Raw genomic sequence first — 22,446 nt, forward strand, 5'->3', positions numbered from 1 at the left:
AAAGCTCGCCAGCACAAGATATAAGTACACATGAGGGGATCCCATCAGGTCCTGGCGAACAATTATATTTCAGAGAGCTCAATCCTTCAAAACCGTCATTTTCAGATATAACAAAGTTACGAATTGAAATCGAATTAGAAATCGGATATGGATAATTTACCGATAAATCAAAATTGGCAGTTGAAAAGTTCTGTCGGAAGTATTCCGCAAAGAGATTTGAGGTTTCAAAATCATCCGCTGACTCGGAGCCATTAAAAGACACAAACGACGGATTTATGGAGATTTTTCTTTTGGAATTAACGAACTTGAAAAAGTATTTAGGGTTAGCAAACAAGGAGGATTTCACAAACTGAAGGTAACTGCAGTAGTATTGGCGGTTAAGGGAATTAAATTTATGCCTTGCAACAGAGTAAGCGAAATAGTCGAGAGAAGAACCACTTTTCGAAAATTTTTTGAAAAGCTTGTTTTTCCTATTCTTGTAGTATTTAATTGTTTAATTGTTTTATTAAACCACGGGGGACCCTTGCTTCGAGGACGGGACTGCTTGATCGGAACGGATGCAGAAATAGCTTGATTTAATATATTGTAGAACGACGACACTAAGCTATCAATGCTTCCCTCTGAGAAATCGAGCACAAAATGAGAAAGATGTGATTTTAGTATGGAAACATTGATTTTATGGAAATCATAAAGTTGATATGAAAAATTTGAATTTTGAACGTTATAGAAGTTCAACGAACCAACATACTTGTAATGAAAGGAAACACCCAATGCTGGATGATATGGATCCTCAGGTAAACTAAACGGAAGACAACGATTAACGCAAACCTCAGGAAAATTTGCAAAGCAGAGATCAAGAAATCTCCCATTACAATTAGGGGTACCATTGTATCGAACTAAATTATCATCAAATAATTCATTGAAGAACACAACGGCTTTATCAGATGTTGAGGAAGGGATCAAACAGCCAGAACTATCACTGTAAAACCAATTGACTTGAGGCAAATTGAAGTCACCCAACGCAAGGACTATATCGGTAGGTTTAGATTGCTTGGCCACTTCACAAATATATTATATACTCCTTTTAACCATCTCTATCAGTTATTAGAAACAACATAATTCTCACATATTTATTTTATTCTTACTTAAACACCACAAAAATTATTAGTCGACAAAAAAGTACGAAAACCCCTTTCAATAATAATCCTAGTTGTGATAAACGAATGGCAGTGGGTACACGAGATTCGTCATCAGCCGAATATTTGTTTAATTATTTAGTTTATTTACACATAAAACTCACTTAAAATAAATCAACAACCGAATTTAATTGACTCTTATAAGTAAATCTTATACTACGTGCTATTGAAAACCAATGCATAGTATATAAAGAGAAGTAAAGATAGAAAAAACGGAAAAAAAATTCATGTATAAATAAATAAAAGAGAAAAAAGCATGTTTACATCTAGCACAAAGTTACACAAACAGCCGATATAGACTCGAGTTGCGGGTGAACCCCTAAGTCATTGCCAATATAGAAAAGCTTGGCAACCAATAACGGTAAAAAACACCAGCTAATTTTCAAATCATAGTAAGATATTAAAATTGCAAATCAATTTAGATACGACAAAGTCAAATCGCGCGTACTAAGGATAGTTGATTTGATAGAAATTGTAGAGCCCGATATTGAGATTAAGTGATAGATATCATTTTGATTTCTGCAAACAACTGCGAACGGATTGAACAGCTCGTAAACACATATATGCCTTGACTAAGGTGCATGTAGATAAAGTTGCTAGAGAAGCGATCCGGAACGTTAAAGTTTATCTCACCAAGTAATGTGAGCGAATCGATAACAACATTTGCCAACTTTATTAAGAAAGAAACGCGAAGAATAAATCTGCGTTTCTGAAGCCGCGGTACGCCTAATAGGGGCAATTTATTTTCATATGGAGGTGGAGAGACAGACGACAAACAGCGAGAATTGTTTTTAAACGAATTCAGTTGAATCTATATAAGGCCTGTAGGAAGGAGACACACATAACAGGGACATACTCAAGTATCGACATAACTAAACGCACGTATAGCCTTCTTCTTGTAAGGATCATTAAGTTCTTTGGACTGCCGTTGAATGAAACTTAGCGTCGACCTAACTTTGCTTTAAGAGGGCTCAATGAGCAAATTAAAACATAATCTTTCATCGAATAGAACCCCTAAATCGATGAACAAACCTACATGTTTCAACTTTGGGAACTGATACAATCAGTACTGAACAACTTTCTCCTTGACAAAGAAAGTTTGTTGCATAAAATTTCGTGAGCACCGTGTAACCAAATTATTTAAGTCAATTTGAAGCTGATGCGATTGCGATTCCAAGGAGATGGCAGAAAACAGGTTAACATCGTGAACGTACGTTAAGATATGGCTGGATTTAATCATCGAGGAGAGGGCGTTGACGTACAAAATAAATAAAAGGGACCTTGAGGCACACCAGACATCACAAAAAATTCGTCCGAAGTGAACAAAGCGCTCAATGATCTATTATGAAGACAAGAGCTTATCCATTTTAATCAGCACAAACCGAAGTGAAGATCAATAACTTATGGCTAACTATGGCCTTGAAAACATGGCAAGTAAACTCTAAGAGATATTGAGTCACAATTCGCTCAAATAGGAGGGTTTCAATATTCCCAGTTGCAAAATCGAGCATAATGTGTGGAAGATGAGATTTAAGCAGTAAGATATTGGTTTTGTTACGATCATAACGTTTATTTGAGGACGTTGTACTTAACACATCTGTAATGAAAGTAAATGAAAATTGCTGGGTGATACGGACCCATATGTAAACTAAAAGATAAGCAGCAATTTATAGCAATTTCCCGGAAATTGATGAAGCATGAAGCCACGATTGAGTAAAGATCAGATTAAGCCTGAGTCCCGTATCGTTACAACATCTTCTTTTCATGCTATATCGCAAGAGAATAATACAACGGTAATTAGCCTCAGTCTTCACATCTTTAACTTGTTCATCATCATCAGGAGCAGCGGATATACAGCTTTCCTATGTTTTTACCACCTTCATGTCTTTCATCATGTTCCTTTTTTTATGTAAATACCGTATATTTTTTGTAACTTAACGTAACTAGATACCTAAATGTATGTGTGTATCTTTGATTTCTTTTTTAGTTGTATTGAAAGTTCAATAGGAGATTAATAACAAATAATTAAGAATTCCCTTTTTTGGTATTATCAATAAACATCGTGCGTCTATCCGTTTACAACCTCCGACATTTTTGACCATTTTAACGTATACAGTTTTTATTACATAAAAGGGTACGTTTTCAGATCGTGTGCTACAAAATTGAAAACAAAATAAATTCCAAACTAATTTATTTACTTGCAAACAGCTGAACCTACAAATTAAACAAATTGGTTGTGAATTCGTAGAGCGCGGATGTTATTTTAAATAACTGACAACATTTGTGATAAAGATATCTTTTGAAAAAGCACACGATTGGTTAAAATGTTCGATCTTTTCTGTACGAAGTACAGACAAAAGAATAGAAGGAATCTGCTTTAAAGCAGTCAGAATTCCTTTATTCTCTCAGGATATGCTTTGTTTTCTTTCGCGCTTTGTTCTTTCTTTTCATTTACTGGTCGGAGGGCGCAAAGGCAATAAGAAAGGCGAAGCTTTTACCTGCAAAGAAAAGCATCATTTCTTGGCTCCGTTGCAGTTCACAACGAGAATTGAAAAGGTTCATATAATACAACGGCAACGATGTGTTGCTCATTTCCTATATATAAAGATAAAGGTGAGAAGGAGAGATTTATCGAATAGTAGGGTTGTGACTCGGTGATTCATCTTAAATGTGTTTTGATGGAAGGCATTGTGATGATCGTTGACACGTCGAAAGGATCCTGCCCCAGGTGTAGAAATATAGATATAGATTTTTATAGTCTGCTCAAATAAACCAAAGAAAGCTTCGAAAATATAATATAAATAAGAAACTTCTGGATTTCGTTAACAAATTTACTGATCTTGTGTATGCGTTCATTGAATTTAAGTTGTCCCCAAGAAGGAGATATAAGCCTGATATAGATGCAGCTTCTGACGGCGGATGATGAATAAAAGCCCGAGGGATGACTTAATTCTGAAGACTGGCGCCTCTATATTTGCTATGCCCCCAACTCCTGGTAAGCGAGCTACATCGGTGTATTGAAATAAATTACGATCAAATAATTTGTTGAAAAACACAATAGCTCTATCAGATGTTGAAGTGGAAACCATACAACTAAAATTAACACTGTAACTTAGCTAGTCAGTAAGTTTAGACTTTTCGGCCAGGTCACAAATGAGGACAGCATGTTTCTTGTAAGTAGAGATATCCACATTTGGGGGAGCATAGACGCAAGTTACATGTATACTTGCCGATTTTCGCCCAAATGGCAGTAAATTCGACGTCGGGAGGAATAGGAAGGGGAAATGAGTAGGACGGGATTGGAGTAGATCTGGAAATTAAAACACGATCACCAGTGTAAGCCAATCTATCCTTGAAGAATGTAAGTCAGACATTAACAAAGTTTCAGTGAAAGCCGAACAGGAAAACCCTGTCCTCACTGAGTTCAGGTAAGTAGGATGAATTTTTGAGTTTATAACTTCTTTTTTACGACTATGGGTTACCAATCTCACTTTTGTGAAACGATCTAGTTCTCGTATTCAAGTCATTCTTTGACCCAGATCTCTTGCGTTAGTTGCGTTCATTTCGTATTTTGTAATATGAAAAGTTTTCTTTCACAATCCTATTTCATTCCATTGTTGTTAAAACAAGAATGAAGGAAACGATTTTTTTGCAGAAAACGTTCTGAAAAATTGTGCGAATATATGAGTTTAATGGAAAACCCGGGAACATAAACTTTGCATACATCTTGTAATTTTTTTATTGTAAATCATTAAAAGTCATTTAAAAGTGAAGAAAATAAAAATATTTTAAGTCGGATTATGTCTCCTCCAATATAACCTGTGTTTAAGAATAAATAAAAAGAGGACGATTGAATGTTAGTTTACGTAAAAGTAAAAATTATAAGCAAATCCCGAAATTTTGATGATTATGGAAGACTTTACTCTAAAGATCGTCTAATTAAACTTAATTGCTTGTCCCGTTCACATATACTTACGCATATATGTACCATGCTTGATAGTCAATACGAAAATTTTGATGTGAAAAAGAGGGAACGAACGTAGGCATATTCCATAGAAGAGAATTGAAACGTGTTATAATACAATGACATCGTGCGTTCAATTAAAGGTTAAAAGAGCAAATACAAGGAAACTGGCCATGGTTACTATATTCTTTGTAAGTATTTATTCTACAATTGAGTTAGTAAGACATTAAATAAACTATGGACATAAGGGATAACAAAGATATATGCTTTAATAATAAAGTAATGATTAATAAAGAAAGGCAATACATTGAGCAAAAATTCATATTAAGGTGATCATGACCGATTTGTATTGTTAAAACTTTGTTATAATATATTCCCAAATTATTTGAGTTGTTTTGATTTCTTTTATGTCAACATTCAAATTAGAAAAAATTGCTCATAATTACTATTTCAATTCGACAAACCATTCGTATACACCAAATTAGTCTTTTTTCGTAAAATATTATATATGCATACATGTTTACGTGCACATATATATTCATTCAAATATATGTTCATATTTACATATACTTAATCATATACATATATTTTTACCGATAACTTTTATACATTTTACCTTAATAAATTTTATACAATCTGCAAAAAATAAGATGAAATAAAAATACTTTTTAATTTAAATCATGAAAGTTGGCTGTTAGGGTTCTTCGGACTCAAATTCGGGGTGTCCTATAAAACTTTCTATGCGCCGAAGGGGGACCAATTGGCAGGATGAGTGAAGAATAGACCCAGGTGCAAGTGCACGATCAGTTAGATAGAATTTCATTCGTTTGCTATTCAGTAATCGTCCCAGGAGTATCCGAATTTTAAGCAAATTGCGTTTTCATATGTTTCTCTTGTAACTTCACTTGTTGACTTTTTTCCGGTAGCTCCCTATAGAAAATAGACGAATCTTTCAATATTACCATTGTAAGCATTTTAAAAATGACATCTCACCAACGTTGCGTTGTGCTCGTACCGCGTTTATTTGTGAACAAAAAATTTTATCGTGAATTTTCCTAACATATTTGGTAATTAAACATGCTTATACATTTTTCAACCGGTGTTTGTTGTCACGCTAGTACTTCTTGTATTTAAAACAACAATAATAATAAATGCTCCAACATCCATCTCAGCCATGAAAATAACAACGCAAATAAAATTTGTATTGCAGGATTAATTTTTTTTTTTTATAATATGACCAATCACTCAGGAGATATCTGCTACTCGCGTAAGGCGGGGATGGCCGGGAAGAAGAGGGAAACAGAAAGAAAGAAATATGGAGATGGTGGCCGCAGCTTACTAGATGTGAGGCTTAACGATAAGTCTGTTTCCTTCACCGACTTAGCGCTCACTACAACTACGACCAAAGTTAATTCGAGCGCACTAAGACGTGAGCCCGCGAATACTGACTTTGCCTACGTGAATCTTATCTATTCGGCCAATCATGCGGTTGAAGTTGTCCGCGCTCATCATTTACTTTTTCGGCGCCGGGAATAGCCTAACTCTAAATTTGTAAATATTGATGAGCGATATTTGGGTTGCCAATATTGCAAATAGGAGTTTCATCATAAATGTGCCGGTAATGTTGTACATTCGATATTAACATGGACAAATGTAAAGGTCTCCTGGTCTTATATGGATTGTAGACTAAAGAAGGTGAACCTGCATACATTAGTTTTCCACACCAGGACTGACTTTGGGAAAATTGCAAAGCCCGTTTGCGAATTAGCCAAGCTATTTGACGATTTACACACTGCCTTTGACGGAGGTCAATACTTCGAGATCTATGTGGTGTTGATGAGTTTACTAATGTCACCATGGGTCATGATTCTAAGAAAGCGACTGCGTCTGACCGCATAGCAAGTGATACGGAAATTAGCATCAGCAAACAATAGCATAATCTATGTCTATTAATGCTGCTTTGAAGTTTTCGTCTAGTGTGCATTCCGTTTTCCCGGCAACGATCAATCGGACAGATTTGGCCAATGTTGGATTGATGTTGTCGTCTGGCGTTATTACCGCCAAATGAAAATTTGGGCGAGTACTCTTTGCCGTCTGGGGTGCTGACAAAGGCATAGCGAAGACGACGATTCGGAGTGTTCAACGACTATGCAAGGTCTTTCCGCTTCAAACTTTCCACTAGTTTGAGTCCTGAAGTTCCAACCTGGAAATGTTTATACCGCGTGTGGGTTCTGATGAAACTGCTGAGCTATCTAAATTTTTAAATTATTTAAATTCTCTTTTCTTCAACCGAAGGACATTGCTTCATGCCGGCTAGTGTGCACAACATTAAAAACTAAGACTCCATATTCGTTGTTTACCAAGTATTTCGCGGTGTGAACTCGAAATTAACGATCGTGCTTCTTAACTCAGTTAGTTGTAAACTTCATACACTTTTGTTTAGGGATACGAAAATCATTCTGAATCTATCTGAGCCTGACTGTCCGCCTGATGCATGTCCATGTAAATTTGTGTCGAAGCTACAGGTTCACTTCAGCATTCTAAGATGTTGTGAATTTTTTGAAACACCTCTTTTATAACGAAAACTGAGTTTCGTATGCCAAAAAAGTCTAATTTTCAATGCTTCATTTTATATCCTATAGCAAAAATAAGAAATGTGTTGTACAATGTGATTGAGAATTATTTTTTTAATCTGTCCTAATGCGTGACCACGTCAATTTGTGTTCAACCGGAAAATCGCAATTTGTGATGAAATTTGATACGCACGCCATTTTTGACCCACGGACCAATCCTGCGTTGTTCGGATCGGTTCACTTTCTTAACCACTCCCTATATAACGCCTTACTTTGAAAGGTCGTTAAAAAATTGCAATTTGCAAAATTCTTGGACAAAACTCTGTGCGTAAGAATATTTCAACGTAGCGTAATCTCTATATGATAAGAAGATCTAATTTTCAATATTTCATGGTGAAAATCAGCTGGTAATAGTTAATTGACAAAGAAACCAACATTACCGATTTTCAAACTCGTAGGTCTATTTTTTGAATGCCTATATTGGATTCTCAGGAAATGTACACGTTTACACGCTCAAAAGCGTGTTATTTTAAATAAAACGTAAGAGTAATTTGACATAAAATAATTTTTTTAAATAAATGGACCGAAAACACAGAGGTCTTTTTCCTGCACCTCTCTCCACATAAGATTTCTCATGAATAGTAAGCCCTTCAGAAAAAAGTTTAATTTTTAATGTTTGCTGATGAAAATATGTCCGTAGTAGCAAAGCAACCAAAAACAAGAAGGTTCTATTTGGCGGGGACCGAATCTCACATAACCACCACTATGTTTTTCGCACTCTTTTCTCCAAGTTCTTTTGTTTGATACCCGTATCGTTGATATTATTAAGAAAACATTAATCGCGGTCTGCCATATTCATTCAACTTAACCCATTTTTGGGCAGATAATATTTCTTTATTGAAGGAATGTACATAATAGTTGTAAACAAGCATAACACTTCACCACAAAAACTTTCTGGAAATTTTAAAAATCCGTATTGCGTTTGATCAATAAGCCGAAATCTAATGGTCAGTCAAGTGATGCATTTTGTGAAGATTTTTCCTAGAAAAACTACGTGTGGGGAAATGTACATAGAAAAATATTTCTCATATTGCTATTGCTTATATGCAAGCGTTTTAAATGATTCTTGATACACTTCAAATATTAGTTCGAATCACATGGTATATAAAAAAATCCTTTTTACGGGAGCGGACTTCTTTAAAAGTGAAAAAATGCATATGAGCCATTATCCACATACTTAAAGCGAATATATCGCCCTAAAGAATGGTGGCATAGTAACGAATATTTTCATATTGCACCGAAAACAACTCCCAAACTTATTGTCGGATTCACTTTATAAGATCAATGTTACTTTACACCTTGTATTTTGGACACTTAGTACGCTCTCTTTTGTGCATGTTTTTCTTAGCATTTATTTCTTTAATTGTCACTAAAATTTTATAATTGCAATTTTTTACTGTTGTTAATATTTATTTTAATTTATATTTTAATTTTGGCTTTTAAAACTCTATGTTTTATATTTATGTTAAATACGTGATTTAGCTGATATTTTGAACTCTTTGCCGAGTTGCTTCGTGCCTCATAACCAAACAAATAATTAAATAATTAGAAAAATAAAAAAAAATTCTTGTCATCTAACATCTAGGTATCAATATTTATACATGATATGGTAGAAAAATTATATTTACAATTTTTAAAGTATTAAATTGTTCTACAATACAAATTCATTGAAAGATAGTAATATTAACACAAATTTTTTTAATGGAGGTTCGTGGTATCGCATAATTAAATTGGCTTTTAGTTCATTTTTTTTGATTCTCGAAATAATTACATGCTCTGTATTTTAATAATTAGAATTTCCGTGATGTATATATTATAGCAACAAAATCGGATCTAATTATTTAGTCGTAACAGAAAAATCAGTTATGGCAGAATAAAAGGGCAAATGTATTTAATTTTTAGTTTTTTTATGATGAAGCTTGTAAGAAAGGGGTTTTGACTTATGTATGCAATTCTAAGAAGTTTTTATACAAGCAATTTTTTTTGTAAAAGGGCAAGGGCGAGGAAGAAAGAGCGGGGGACAGATAAAATAACTGCCGATCTATAGGAGACAAATTTTTAGCATACGTAAAGGATTTTAATACTCTGTGAAATATATGATAGCTTGAGATAATTCTCAAAATTTTTCAACACTTTCCAAAGTTTCTAATTTTGCCTTTATGTAGTACGTAAATAAAATAAAAAAAAAAAAATTTTAAGTTCAAAATTTAAATGTGAAAACCTTATGAGGTAAAAAATACAACACAGATTATTTTTCAAAAATTGTACAATCCTGAACAAAAGGAAGGCAAGCTGAGAAATTTAGATTTCTACATTTTTTAAAATAGTTTTCGTCTTTCTTCTAATTGATTATAATAGCGCTATCCGCAACTTTTTTAGACATTTTATTTTCTTGTAAACAACTTAGCATGTTTTCGTTATTTTTATGGCTTTCCATTAATCTGGTAACATGTGTACAAAGCTAACCGGGAACATACCATGCCGAGTAGGATCACCTTCAATAATACCTTCCATCCAATTTTCATCATCTGTACGTTCATTGAGTACTATTAATATTTCACCCTCTTTAAATTCCAACTCGTCATCATTATCAGCCGAACAATCGTATAAAGCACGACAGCGGCGATGGCCAGACTGAAAATAATTAAAAATTAGGAGTTAATGTTCTTCTGTCTAAAGATATCTTTAAGAAAAACTGAATTTCTAATATTTAAGAAATATAATATAATACACATATTGTTTGTGAGGCAAGTATCTCAAGAAACCTTAAATAAAAACATATATTTCCTTTAAGGCATTGCAAATTTTTTTTTTATTGGATTATACTTTGTTAAAATGTTGAAAAAATTATGGAATTGGCTATAGAATTATTACAAATTTTCTTGTCGGTTCAAACAGAACGTAACACGACCGTGTTTGTCTTTGGCAGATGGGGCAAAAGCGATGCCTTGCTGCGAGAAAACCTTCGAAGGAAAAGATAAGGAAGAATATCTGAACATGAAATGAACTCGAAATGAATCAGAAAACATGCTTTCTTTTTGAAACACAATTTTTCAAAACGAAGTGTAACAGCAATAAGTTTTATCTTTTGCGTTCAAATAAATATTTACAATGTCTTTATTAATTTTGAAGACTTATTGTTTAAAACAAAATTCTCTAATAAAACACGACGGGAATTTAATTGAAACATTTTTTATTAATAAAAACAAAAGGATGTCGAAAACTCAACGTTCTAATTCAAATACTCACCAATGTCACAAAAATCAAAATTTTTAAAACTTTCTTGCGTTTCACTAGACATAGATATGTAATATATATGTATACATATATTCCTTTACCCTTAAGAACCACTGTTATCGAACAATATTTTCCAAATTTTTGTCATATATTTGGAAGTGGCCAATCAAAGCCAAAAGCAGTTCAAACTACAAACGTTTTGCAATTGGTATTTATGCAGCAACGTTTTTCAAATAAAGTCTTCTCGAAGGAATGCGCTACATTAGATCTTCTCTCACCTCTGAATATAATGTCAAAAATATGCTGAATATCATTTCTGTGAACGCGCTTGCAAAAATAGAGAAATAAATTTTCACATTCCTAACTGGCACAAACCACAATTGGCAATTTATTAGCTAACAGTATCTTATATGTCTTGCCGGAATGGAGTTGGTAGAGAAAATCAGCCGCGCTCCGTTCAAAATCGCAAGAGATGTAATATAGTAGGTGCTTGCAAGTGTCACAAGCGGTTGCAATTAACAAATAACATCATCCTAACTTTGAGCTAAAAGAATATATGTCATAATAGATCACTACAACAATTTCAAGAATTTTGTAAAGAGCATATAAATGCTAAAGCTGGTTTACTATATTGTATTTCTGCTATACATACCCACGGAGAAAAATATTGAGTACGAACCGCTAGACGATGATGATATCGAACACGGACATGATAAGCAACCGTTTGCGTAAACTCACACAGGCATTAAAGTTTTTTAATCGGGAAATTTGGTATGTGAGGACCTGAATAATCATGAACTAAAGCAATTTTAACTGCAAAAAAGTCTTTACTCAAATCATTAAAAAAAAAAAGTGAAATATGTGAAAAATACGACGATTAGTTCCTATCATAAAAAACACGTTAGACATATACTATATAAATTTCCTAGGTATAGATAAACTAATTTTTTATAGGTGTCAATGCAGCTGATGAGTTCAAAATTTTTAGCTTATTTGCTCTTCCTTATCCTCAGCACCTATAAATTAATATAGCTTTTACCTCACTATAAAAGATTTTTTACTTAATAGTTCAGATCTGGAAATCATCAAAACTTTTTCTAATTCAATTTTTAATATTAAGGGATTTAGTTGAGTTAAGGTTAACCTACTTACATTATTACATTTGGTTATATTGCTAGTTGTGTTGAACAACTTTAAGGTATTATCAGTTGATGAAAGGGCATGATCATTATCACTCGATGATATTGATTCACCAATGTTATCTATAATACGACCAGACGAAATCGTGTCCTCTTGCCATGCTTCAACGTCTGAATAATTTTTTGGTTGATTCATTAACTAAAAGAAAAGTAAGCCAACCAGAAGACGGATTTAAACTAAGTTTTCAAAAGACAATAAATAAAATGTAATGGCAACAAGTCATAAAAAAAAGTTAAATTTGTTAGAAAATATCAGTAATCTTTTCTATTTACTTTCAACTTTTGTACTTTTTGTTAATAATAACAATTGAATAAACGGCAAAACATTCATTTTAAATGTTTACATACGCAGTCACTAGTACATAAGCTTTTGACACTTAAAACAGCACTTGCAATAACACTAATAGTAGGAGCAATAAATTATAATAGCAACAACAACATAACAATTTAATGCTTCTGTTTACCGTTTCTTCACTAGGCTGTGATAATTTCATTATTCTGGAATATTTGCGCTAAAAGATAAGTTTGTGTTTTCGGTTTTGATGTTGGTTTGTTTTGGGTTGATAAAAAAGAAATTTGTTTTAAAAATTAGCGAAATAATAAAAAAAAGAAAAAACGGTATCAAATAAACAGCAATTTACAACATTAACTGTGATGATATTCTTGAATATGCATGTAGGAAAGATAACTAGAATTAGTTGATAAGAAGCCTATGTTTTACCTTACGAGGCGGTGCTACAGGGCCTTCATCGGCCGACGTGAAAACTTTGTTTGATTGACCATTAGCAATTTCACGTTCTACAAAAGTGTTTCATTTATCAATTAAAACTTTTACCACAAACTTTAATAGCGATACCTGCTGACGGTGGTCCTGGTGGTGGGATTTTCGGCCGAATTAAACAAGATTTATCTACATGTTTTAACATCGGCATTTCCCCACTTGTTGGTAACACCAATTTTGCTCCAGCCAAATGTAAGTTACGATTCAATGATTCACCACTGGGTGAGCGCTTATGGCCGAATGTTGTCATGGCTGGTATTATGTGACAAGACGGCCCACCTGGGTCTTGTGATATCAATTTATCGTATCGTTCATAAAATCCGACTTGGTGTCCTGATGCAGTTGCGCTATTATGTATTATACGCGGGCTACTGTCTACAGAGCGCAAATGCGGTAAGGTTCCATATGAAGCGTCCATTGAGTGATTTTTGTTATTGTGCGTTCTTACATCATTCGAATCGTACGTTTGTGAATGACGCGGTGGATGCGGTAGAGTACCATAGAAACTAGAGGTTGTGGCTGAATTGGGGCCCGGTGGAGGGGCTGGAGCTGTACGCTTTTTTAATGAATTCATATTGACTTTAAAGCAAAAATTAAAAAGTTTTGAAAAGAAAGCTATTCAAAAAATGTTCTTTGAGTTCCGTATTATATATTACCGGCTGAAGTAGATTTACGGGCACCAGTACCGAATTCATTATTGCAGCGTGCTGCTACCCGCCCACTTTGACTGGAGGCTGAACTAGGACTGGAACCGCCACCAGCTCCAGTTACGCTACCTGAGGAAATCATATTCACATTACCAGCGCTACCTAAATATTGAACCAATGACATTTGTTGTTTGGGTGAGGTGCCGGCCGATTGTTGATACATAGGCAAAGTGAATTGACGGCTGGGACAATTGGCTATTGGACTAGAACTACTTTGTATTGAATCACATGTTGATGAACGTGAACGTAAAACTGGAGAATCACCACCGGCAAAACTAGGGGGCCGCGAACGCGATTTCTGGAAAATTTAAAACATTAGAAGAGCAAAAAGGAACCCTTACGAAATCCTACGCGTTCGTCGATAACAGTATCATCATCCGAAAAATCGGTCGAACCATCTTCGTTAGGCAAATTCCAATCTGTTTGTATATGATCGAAAGCACTTTTCTCACGTCTCATGGCACACTCAATCTACTCAATAAAAAGGATTAAATTATAAAACGATTGTAGCGGCATTTCCTAAACCTCACCAATTCTTTGCACATATTATGCCCCATTTCTTTGGCAATATCTATTGCATTTTTATTCTGGGAGTTACGTATCTCATAGTCGGCTCCCGAACGCAATAACAGTTTCATGCACTCTCGTCGATCGTGTAAAGCACACAAATGCAAACCGGTATTTTTGCCACTCATATTCAATATACTGGGCGGATTTGTGGCTTTGTTAAGGCCCTTTGGTGGCATATTTTGTATTAAAAAATCGACAATGTGCAACGTTGAACCCATCTCTCGTAGCACAGCCAAATGCAAGGCGGTTTCGCCATCGTCCCACGAGGGTAAACAACATGTAAAATCAGCTCCCTCTGCCCAAACCTGCAATAATTGACTTAGATCAGCATTAACAATGGCCTGCTCCAAATCACAGCGCAAATCATTCTCATCAGCACAGGTGCGCATTACATAACGTTTTGCTACATACTTGGCACGTATAAAGTCGTAGCGTTGTTCCCTATTATTTAAATATATTGTGATGGGTTTCTAAAAAAAAGATACAAGATAACTCACATTGTACTATCTGGTGCTAATTTGCCTTTGCCCAAGGTTGCCTCCATTATCTCATTTAGAGCATGATTTCCCATTGCTCGTGCGATCAGGAGATTAGCGGTTGTCAAGTTATCTAGCGTTAGACTTTGTATGCGTGAATGATGAACTCCGAGATCGCGATGTACACCCGAACATTGTATACATACTAAAATACCAAAATTTAAGCTTATCCAAGTGACATCGTTACGGGAACCACAGTCGCAACATTGATCGTTACCCGGCAATAATTGGACGTATCTTAAAAAGAGGATATAAATATTAGTGCGTTTTTTAAAATCGAACCCCATGTAATTCCAAAGGAATAAAAATGAATCAGTAAGAAAATTATATCCGTTCTGAGGCAAATGTTTGGTGTAGCCACAAGCTATCAATGCACGAATAATTGTGGCCATTAGTCAGTAGAATTCATTCTCACTAGCAACTTCTAAGTCATATAGTTACATAGGTTGCGTTGTCTAAACAAGCATGTGCGATGATTGCGACCACTTTCTCATCCAAGCTTTAAATGATGTTAATAAACTTTCGGATCATATCCTAAATCGATATCTGTCATGAATCATATATCGATAGCTATTGTGATTGGACACGCCCATTTTCAAACTTAAGTAATCACTAATTGATAAATGACCAGTTCATTAATTAAGAGTATGCAAAATTCAGGAAAGAGAAACAATCTACATATGGTAATACAATAGTTCCGGTTTTTCCTCGTTTTATTTGCTTCGTAAGGCTGTTAGATTTCTCAAGTTCAATATGATTTTAACAGTTCTTGTGTGTCTCTGCAAACCAAAAATTCTAAAATTTAAGGCTAGTATTATTATTATTATAAATAAGTTCTAACAATAAATGTAGGATGATCGCTAAGGCTATCGGGATTTTATTGGTTTCTTTTTGAGGGATGGACTAGATGGTTAGTCTAGCTGCATTGATTTTAAGTTCTCCAGGAACTTGAATGGTGTCCATTGGTTGGATTTAGCATTCACAATATTTAATATATTAATTTTACCTGATAACAGTCTTTTGTAACTCTACCAAACTGGGACTCATTTGTGGATTTTCGTGTTGGAATGCTTTTGCCAAAGCTTTTTCTTTACAATTTACTAATACAGCCATCCAAGCTCTTTGATCTGCCTCGTCTTCTGCTTGGAAATGGTATGGACGATTATCTTAAAATCATAAAGGCGAATTACACAAAAGTACAAAAGACCGAATTAACGTTAATACCACGTACAGCTGATTAAATCAAAGCCCCGTTTATCATCCGGTACAGGTTTTATCTGACATGTTAGCAAATTAACACGTGTTGGAGGTTTAGATTCGTCGGCATGACATATATCCAGAAACCCATCAGCGGTAACACGACAACGTCGCTTTTGCCATACTCTGCGTACTTTACCTTCACTTTTTTTTAACAAATGCCCTGAGCGTGTAACGCCGTGATGTTTGTCGCCTTGTAGTTGATGCAAAGAGTAACCTAAACTACCAGCTCCGCCCGATCCTAAGCCGCAGCTACCACTCCCGCCTCCTCCGCCTTTATCGGTAACTGGCAGATTATCTATCCTCTCAAAATCTGGAGCGCTACGCAACAAAGTTCGCAACTCCAGGAGACTACGACGATCCTCTTCTTGGCGCTGCTTAATTTTTTGCAACTTTTCACTCAAATCACTGATATAAGTGCCGAAATGTTCTATTGTTTGCAGGCCGTCTTTGAAATAACTATATATGAATAAGAAGAATAAAACATTTAAAGTCCATTAAATCTATTTCTCCCTATTCCATTAACCACACAATGCCTGTATTGCCAATAACTATATTTCTTCCACGCCCACTTACTTATTCAAAGCGTGATAGTACTCAATAAAATGTTGCAGCAATTCAATGCCAGTTTTAGTTTTGATTTCCTTATATTTTAGTAAATACTGTAAATAACAAAAGAAAATAGCATTGGTGTTGAAGATTATTGCTCAATTTAGTCCTCACCTCGCATGTTTGCAATTGATACAAACGCCTTTCTTTTTCCATTTCATCAGCTACCACAGCAGCATCAATCTCCGTGCGTACCATGCCAGCCTCTTTGGCCTGAGCCTTTTTTTCTTTTTCAATTTTTATAAATTTAGCCTCATAGTCTTTGGCCGCTTTATCAAAAGGACGTTTCATTTCCCCCTTCACACCGCGCAATTCGCTTTTCAAGATAGAATCCACTGGAAACATGACAATATTGTTGATATTCTGCATCTGCAATCAAAGTTTTGAAAACTAAAAAGTTACATTACCTTTAAGCTGCTAATACCCACCAATGTTTTCATTAACGCGCTCAATTCTTTAGTCACCACTGAAAATTTTAAAAAAGCTGCTCCAATATCTGGTTCATCTTGATCCATTACTTTGCTGCCCAAACGTTCGAGAGCACGTACTAAAAACATTTCGTTATCCACATGAGCTGCAACGTGAGAGGAAATCAAAAATTATATGAGAAATTTTTAACATTCCTCGGAATAAATCCCAAAAGTCCTTCACGTCTGTGCGCACATGTGCACGTATATATTCATTTATAGATATTTTAAGCAAGAACACGGAAAATGGATATGAAAGTTTTTCAGTACTATGACAAAATCGCACAACAAGACGCAGGCACGCACTTATATACATGAACATAGCGCTATAATTTTATTTCAAGGGTCTAAATGCTGATATTTTCTCGTTTTAGTGAAAACTTACTATTTCCCGAATTGTATATAGCCTTGACAGCCTTTTTTAATTTTGCCAATCCTTCACGATCGAATTCCAAACGCTGCGTATAATTTAAATAAAAAACAACAAAACGATTAATTATGTTAACAGATGAAGAAGAAAACTTACTATTGTAAGATTATATTTTCAGTAGCAGGATCAAGTATGCTAGAAGCAACTTGCATTAAAATTAAATACCTTAAGTATGACGTAAAATTTTATAATAATCAACAGAAGAAAGAGGTCTGTATACTCAACCAAATGTAAGCTTCGTGTCAATAAATCTTTATTGTAAACGTTTTCACTGCAGGTGTTATGTGATCAAGCGTGAATCTTATAATATTAGCCTTTATTAAACTAATAGTATCCAACCAACACGGTCTTCCATTCTCTTATTGCAATATATATATTAAATATGAAAGAAATTTAATATTGCAATCCATGTCGAGATGGTATACCTAACAGACTTTCAATAGGATGACCACAAGTCAATACAAGTTGTGCTGTACTGGTTTTTTTACAAAATTCAGTTGCGTGATTTAAGAAATATCTTACTGACCGTACGCAACGTACGTTGTTTAATTCTTGTACATCGCATTCTATAGACGTTTAGCATTCCGCAGAAAAAAACATGAGGGTCCCTGTGTATATTAATACATTGATGATTTCCTGTGACCTGTGTGCAAATTTGCTTCTCATGACCTATGATGGAATCCGGTATTACGCCTACCACCTTATTTGATCCGATTTCAGCTTATACACCTGCGAAGATGGACGGATTTGGTTGTCGGCGGCTTCTCTTATTACAAAACAAATGAAAATGTTTCCGCGTTTTTGTTAATCGCGTGTTTGTGATTCGTCACATTTACATGATTTACATCATATAGGTGACTATAGACGATCTTTTCTAGTCAGAGTCTCAAATTTAGATGTTTTTCCATAGTTATTTCTTTGCTAACGTACTGAATTTCAAAAAATTGTTAAAAATAGTTCGTAAAGAAAAAGTTCGACTTTCTTTGGCTCACTCGAAAGATACTTCGGCGTAGATTCAAATGATATAGGTGAATAAAGGGGCGACATTTTCCAATTTGGCCGAGCTAAAGTCTCAAATTTGTGTGTTGTGTAGCCATTTTTCACTAACATACCCAATTTCAAAAAATTGTCAAAAATAGTTCCTGAAAGCAGATTTGAGTTTGTTTAGTTTGTTTGAAAGATATTTTTATTCAGATAGAACTCTGTTGCGTTTACAGAACTCTGTTAAGGAAGGTGGTAGGTATCTTTGCTAGTTAAATACGAATTTACCTTCACAGCCTTCCTTGCGCTATTTTGCGAAATTTCGATCTTCATTAGGAAGTAATGCATGTCATCAGTGCATGAAATAAATCATTACCCATATCAACTTCCCGTTTACAACTTAACAACGCAAGTTCGAACTATAAGAAAGGCGGTTATATATCTAATGATGATATGATTGATATAAAAAAGGAAAATCCGGATCGGATAGGACAATTTTTAAGCTACCTTCCGTATACACTTGCGCTAAAGTAAGTGTTTATGTGGCGAAAAGATTTAATTTTTCATGTTTTGTGATTTAGACTAATTCATGGTAGCAAAAGTAGTAAAATTGTAATAAACATTAACTACAGCAAATCATGCTAACTTCGTAATGACATGAAACAGATGATGAAACAGATTCATAATATTTTAAGAAAGCTCCGTCTTAAGTCGCTGTTAGTTCCAAGATTACCAAAACGAATTATATGTCCCGTCATTCTGGTTATTTCATACGGTGCCAATGTAAGCAAGTTTGTCTTTGAAAAGAGTAACAGTATTGAATAAATGGGCCAAGTTTGCCTATAAAAAGCATGAATGTGATAAGACATAGTTATGGTTTCTAAACGTATCGAATACACCTTGAATATGCCTTTCAAAATAGTGACCGCTACAATATGTCTTAAGATTAGTGTCAAAAAAGCTTGGAAAATAAAAGGCGACGAGATGTGCTAATATTACATTAAATATGATGGATGCGATCATTTTCCGGATTACCGTTTTCTTTGCTTTCTTCAGTCTTCGAAAGTACAATGGAATGCGCAAGGCTAACTCGGAGCAAACTTGTAATAAGTATTACTTACAGACATCAAAAGAATGACACTTTTAGAGAATAACCAGTTGGAATCATAATAGACTAAAAAGTGGACAAGCTATATAAACGATTTTTTTAAGATAATTTACGGAAGTGAGCTAAAAGGTAGGCATATTTAAATAGTAAGGAAAGGATTTTTTCATACGTTATTTGACAATGGCTGAAGCAGCGATAACGACACCCCAGAATCAAGTCGACAGTTCGTCGACTGGATAGCAATTGGTGAAAGTCGGTCAAAACAATATGAAAACTGTCGTTACTGAAACTAATGGTCGGAATTTTATGAAATATGACAGATATGTTATTATACAAATCTAATAATATCTTATCAATTTAGCGAGTTCACAGCGAAGGGGATTTTGCAGACTATGGGTCAAGTAAAAGAATTTCAGTATTACGACTAAGACTTAGCGTATTACTTAGGTCCGGTTCTGAGAATTCAAACTATTGTTTTTGGTTTTCAAAGATGTTTGATATCCCTTCTTACAAATATTGTGAATAAAATTTACTGCTCTACATACCTCTTCCAGAACAGATATTGTTTGTCGACAATCTGGCATCCGAGACGCAAATGTTGAAGTTGTTGGTGAATTGTAATCATCTCGAGTTTCTTCCACGAACTCGGCGATTCCGATAAGCGCTGGCGGCATTTTGCTCAAAACGTACTCTTATAGAAACACTGCAACAGGGTTTATGAACTACCGTTGCTGCGAGCCGCGAAAAAAACACCGGCAAAAACAGGAAATATAAGCTTTTTATGCTCCACGAATTACAAATATTTGTTCTGTTTGATGCAGAGCAAAACAATAGCCACTATTGTAATTAGGTTACAAATGCTTTCACTCAAATGCACGCACATGTATATAGATATTTGTAAAATTCTATATACATATATATATATACATTACAAACATATATGTACGTACATAATTGTACTTTTCCATAAAACACATATAATACTTATCTTAAGGAATTTAAATATCCTCTATAAACTAAAATGAAAAACGCACTGCTCGTATACATCCATGTAATTATGCGATCATGAATGACGGAGGGTGCAGTAGAAAAGGGGCACACCAATTTGCGCACGCCATATAATAGATTAACGCTATTCGTTAAATTTCGTTACAAACAGTCTATAGACAATCGTGCTTTGTTTTCTTTTTGTTGTTGTTTTCAGCACCTAATCAGGACCTTCGCACAATGACTACTTAAGACAATTGAAATTTACAATTTGCTTTTGCGTTGTAGAAATAATTTAATCACAGTTATTTTGCTTTATAATTAACCGTCAGGTTACAGGCTTCCCTATTTATACTTTAGTATCCAATGATGTTCTTATTGTTACAATTCTTATATCCATTACCAGCCCCCATTTCTTTTCTACTAGTCGTCCCGATTGCTTTAAATTTCGCTCTAGTATGTACGTAATTTCCTTTAAAATTATAACTCTTGTATTCCACGCTGCGTCATCTATATTTTCCGTACGCGTTTGCCTACTCCTTTTTCCGTAATCTGTACGAAGCTTTACTCAAAACGTTTTTATTCGTATCTAATTCATTATATAAAAATTTTCCGACTTTGAAATAGATTTGGAGAAATTGTAGATAAAATTGCAACTTTTGTTGACTAAATTTTTCATGAAATTTGCTCCTCACCTAAAATATTTTCACTATTTCTATTCTTATTTATTTTACTGGAGTTGCGTATTTCGTACACAACTTTTGCCAGACTTTTTCCACTGACAATGTTGCCATAGCTTTCATTTCAATTTTACTAAGTGCTTTCTAATGTGTTTCAACGCAACACTTCTTGTTTGCAAGGTGACAAATCCAGAGAACTAAGAACTTTAATAAACCGTAAACCATTAAAAGCAAATTAGTCCGTGCTACATTAAACAGGCAAACGAGTTTTTCATAATTTGGTTTTAAGGTCTTAAACAATTAATTATTTAAGAAAAATTTTTTGAAAAATCATTTTTCCATTTTGCTCTATTTCCACCGTTTCAATTCTCAATCCATTAAATTTAAATTTCACCTGAAGGTTCATAATAACATTCTTAACCCTCAATTAATTCCACCTTTATATCCAACAAACGTTGAGAAAACCAAGATCCAAACATTTTCGAGAATTCGCCTTGGTCATACTATCGCAACTCACCAATGGATCTTGAAGAAGTCTTCCTCCTCAATCTGCAGTTGTGGACAAACTCTAACTATAAAGCACATTCTCTGCGACTGCTTCAACTTTTCCTTGGCTAGAAGTATTGCATTTGGAAAGATTAACCCTTTGAACATTCTACAATCAGCTTCAGAACAGAATATCAATTCAATATTTTACTTTATTAATACTATTAAGCTTATTATCTAATATCCATTTATTTAAATTAGAGCCGATAGCCTGTGTTGCTAGTGCTCAATGTCTTTTTTTTAGTCTAAGAATTCAATTCATTAGTCTAAAATTAAAATAATAATAATAACATTCTTAAATAAAATGCTTTGAATTTATTGATTGGCTTAAGTTAATTGATTATATAGCCAACAATCTAATAATCTGTTTGCGTCATTTAAAATTTTTCTTTTCACCAAAAATTATTCTACGGGCTGTTGACTAATATTTCAAAAATACTTCAAGTTTTTTAGGTTGAATAAGATGTGCAATAGAAAAAGTATTTTCTTTGTTTGCTTTGTTTTAGAAAAGGTATTGCAAAATCTTTTATTTACACTCGATGGTGACAGGATGAGGCA

General features: G+C 34.4%; 1 protein-coding gene across 4 annotated transcripts; it reads right to left on the minus strand.

The window, feature by feature from the left end:
* Positions 1 to 9,886: 9,886 nt before the first annotated feature.
* On the minus strand, positions 9,887 to 21,379 carry LOC119642830 (arfGAP with SH3 domain, ANK repeat and PH domain-containing protein). 4 transcript variants are annotated; one of them, XM_038042110.1, is made up of 17 exons: positions 21,358 to 21,379; positions 20,221 to 20,406; positions 17,542 to 17,614; positions 17,118 to 17,263; positions 16,804 to 17,058; positions 16,657 to 16,742; positions 16,055 to 16,539; positions 15,830 to 15,989; positions 14,785 to 15,060; positions 14,248 to 14,728; positions 14,069 to 14,188; positions 13,667 to 14,015; positions 13,086 to 13,589; positions 12,951 to 13,027; positions 12,694 to 12,741; positions 12,183 to 12,368; positions 9,887 to 10,427 (listed from the first exon to the last, which is right to left on the minus strand). In XM_038042110.1, exons 2-17 carry the CDS (start codon positions 20,347 to 20,349, stop codon positions 10,230 to 10,232), a joined length of 3,573 nt encoding a protein of 1,190 aa, XP_037898038.1. In that variant the 5' UTR covers positions 20,350 to 20,406; positions 21,358 to 21,379; the 3' UTR covers positions 9,887 to 10,229. The 4 variants fall into 4 exon arrangements, with proteins under 4 accessions (XP_037898038.1, XP_037898037.1, XP_037898039.1 ...); XM_038042109.1 differs by lacking the exon at positions 21,358 to 21,379 and having other exon boundaries at positions 20,221 to 21,035; XM_038042111.1 differs by lacking the exons at positions 12,694 to 12,741; positions 21,358 to 21,379 and having other exon boundaries at positions 20,221 to 21,034.
* Between the last annotated feature and the right edge of the window lie 1,067 nt (positions 21,380 to 22,446).

This window comes from Glossina fuscipes, unplaced genomic scaffold (assembly GCF_014805625.2).
Source record: "Glossina fuscipes isolate IAEA_lab_2018 unplaced genomic scaffold, Yale_Gfus_2 262, whole genome shotgun sequence".
Taxonomy (NCBI): domain Eukaryota; kingdom Metazoa; phylum Arthropoda; class Insecta; order Diptera; family Glossinidae; genus Glossina; species Glossina fuscipes.

Bases quoted from the DNA above. Each gene is read 5' to 3' on its own strand.
- LOC119642830 (XM_038042110.1), bottom strand. From the start codon at position 20,349: ATGCCGCCAGCGCTTATCGGAATCGCCGAGTTCGTGGAAGAAACTCGA. The intron at 17,615-20,220 runs GTATGTAGAGCA...AATTATACGCAG, and splicing joins CAATATCTGTTCTGGAAGAG to CGTTTGGAATTCGATCGTGA. The intron at 15,061-15,829 runs GTAAAATTAATA...CCTCTTTTTAAG, and splicing joins TTACAAAAGACTGTTATCAG to ATACGTCCAATTATTGCCGG.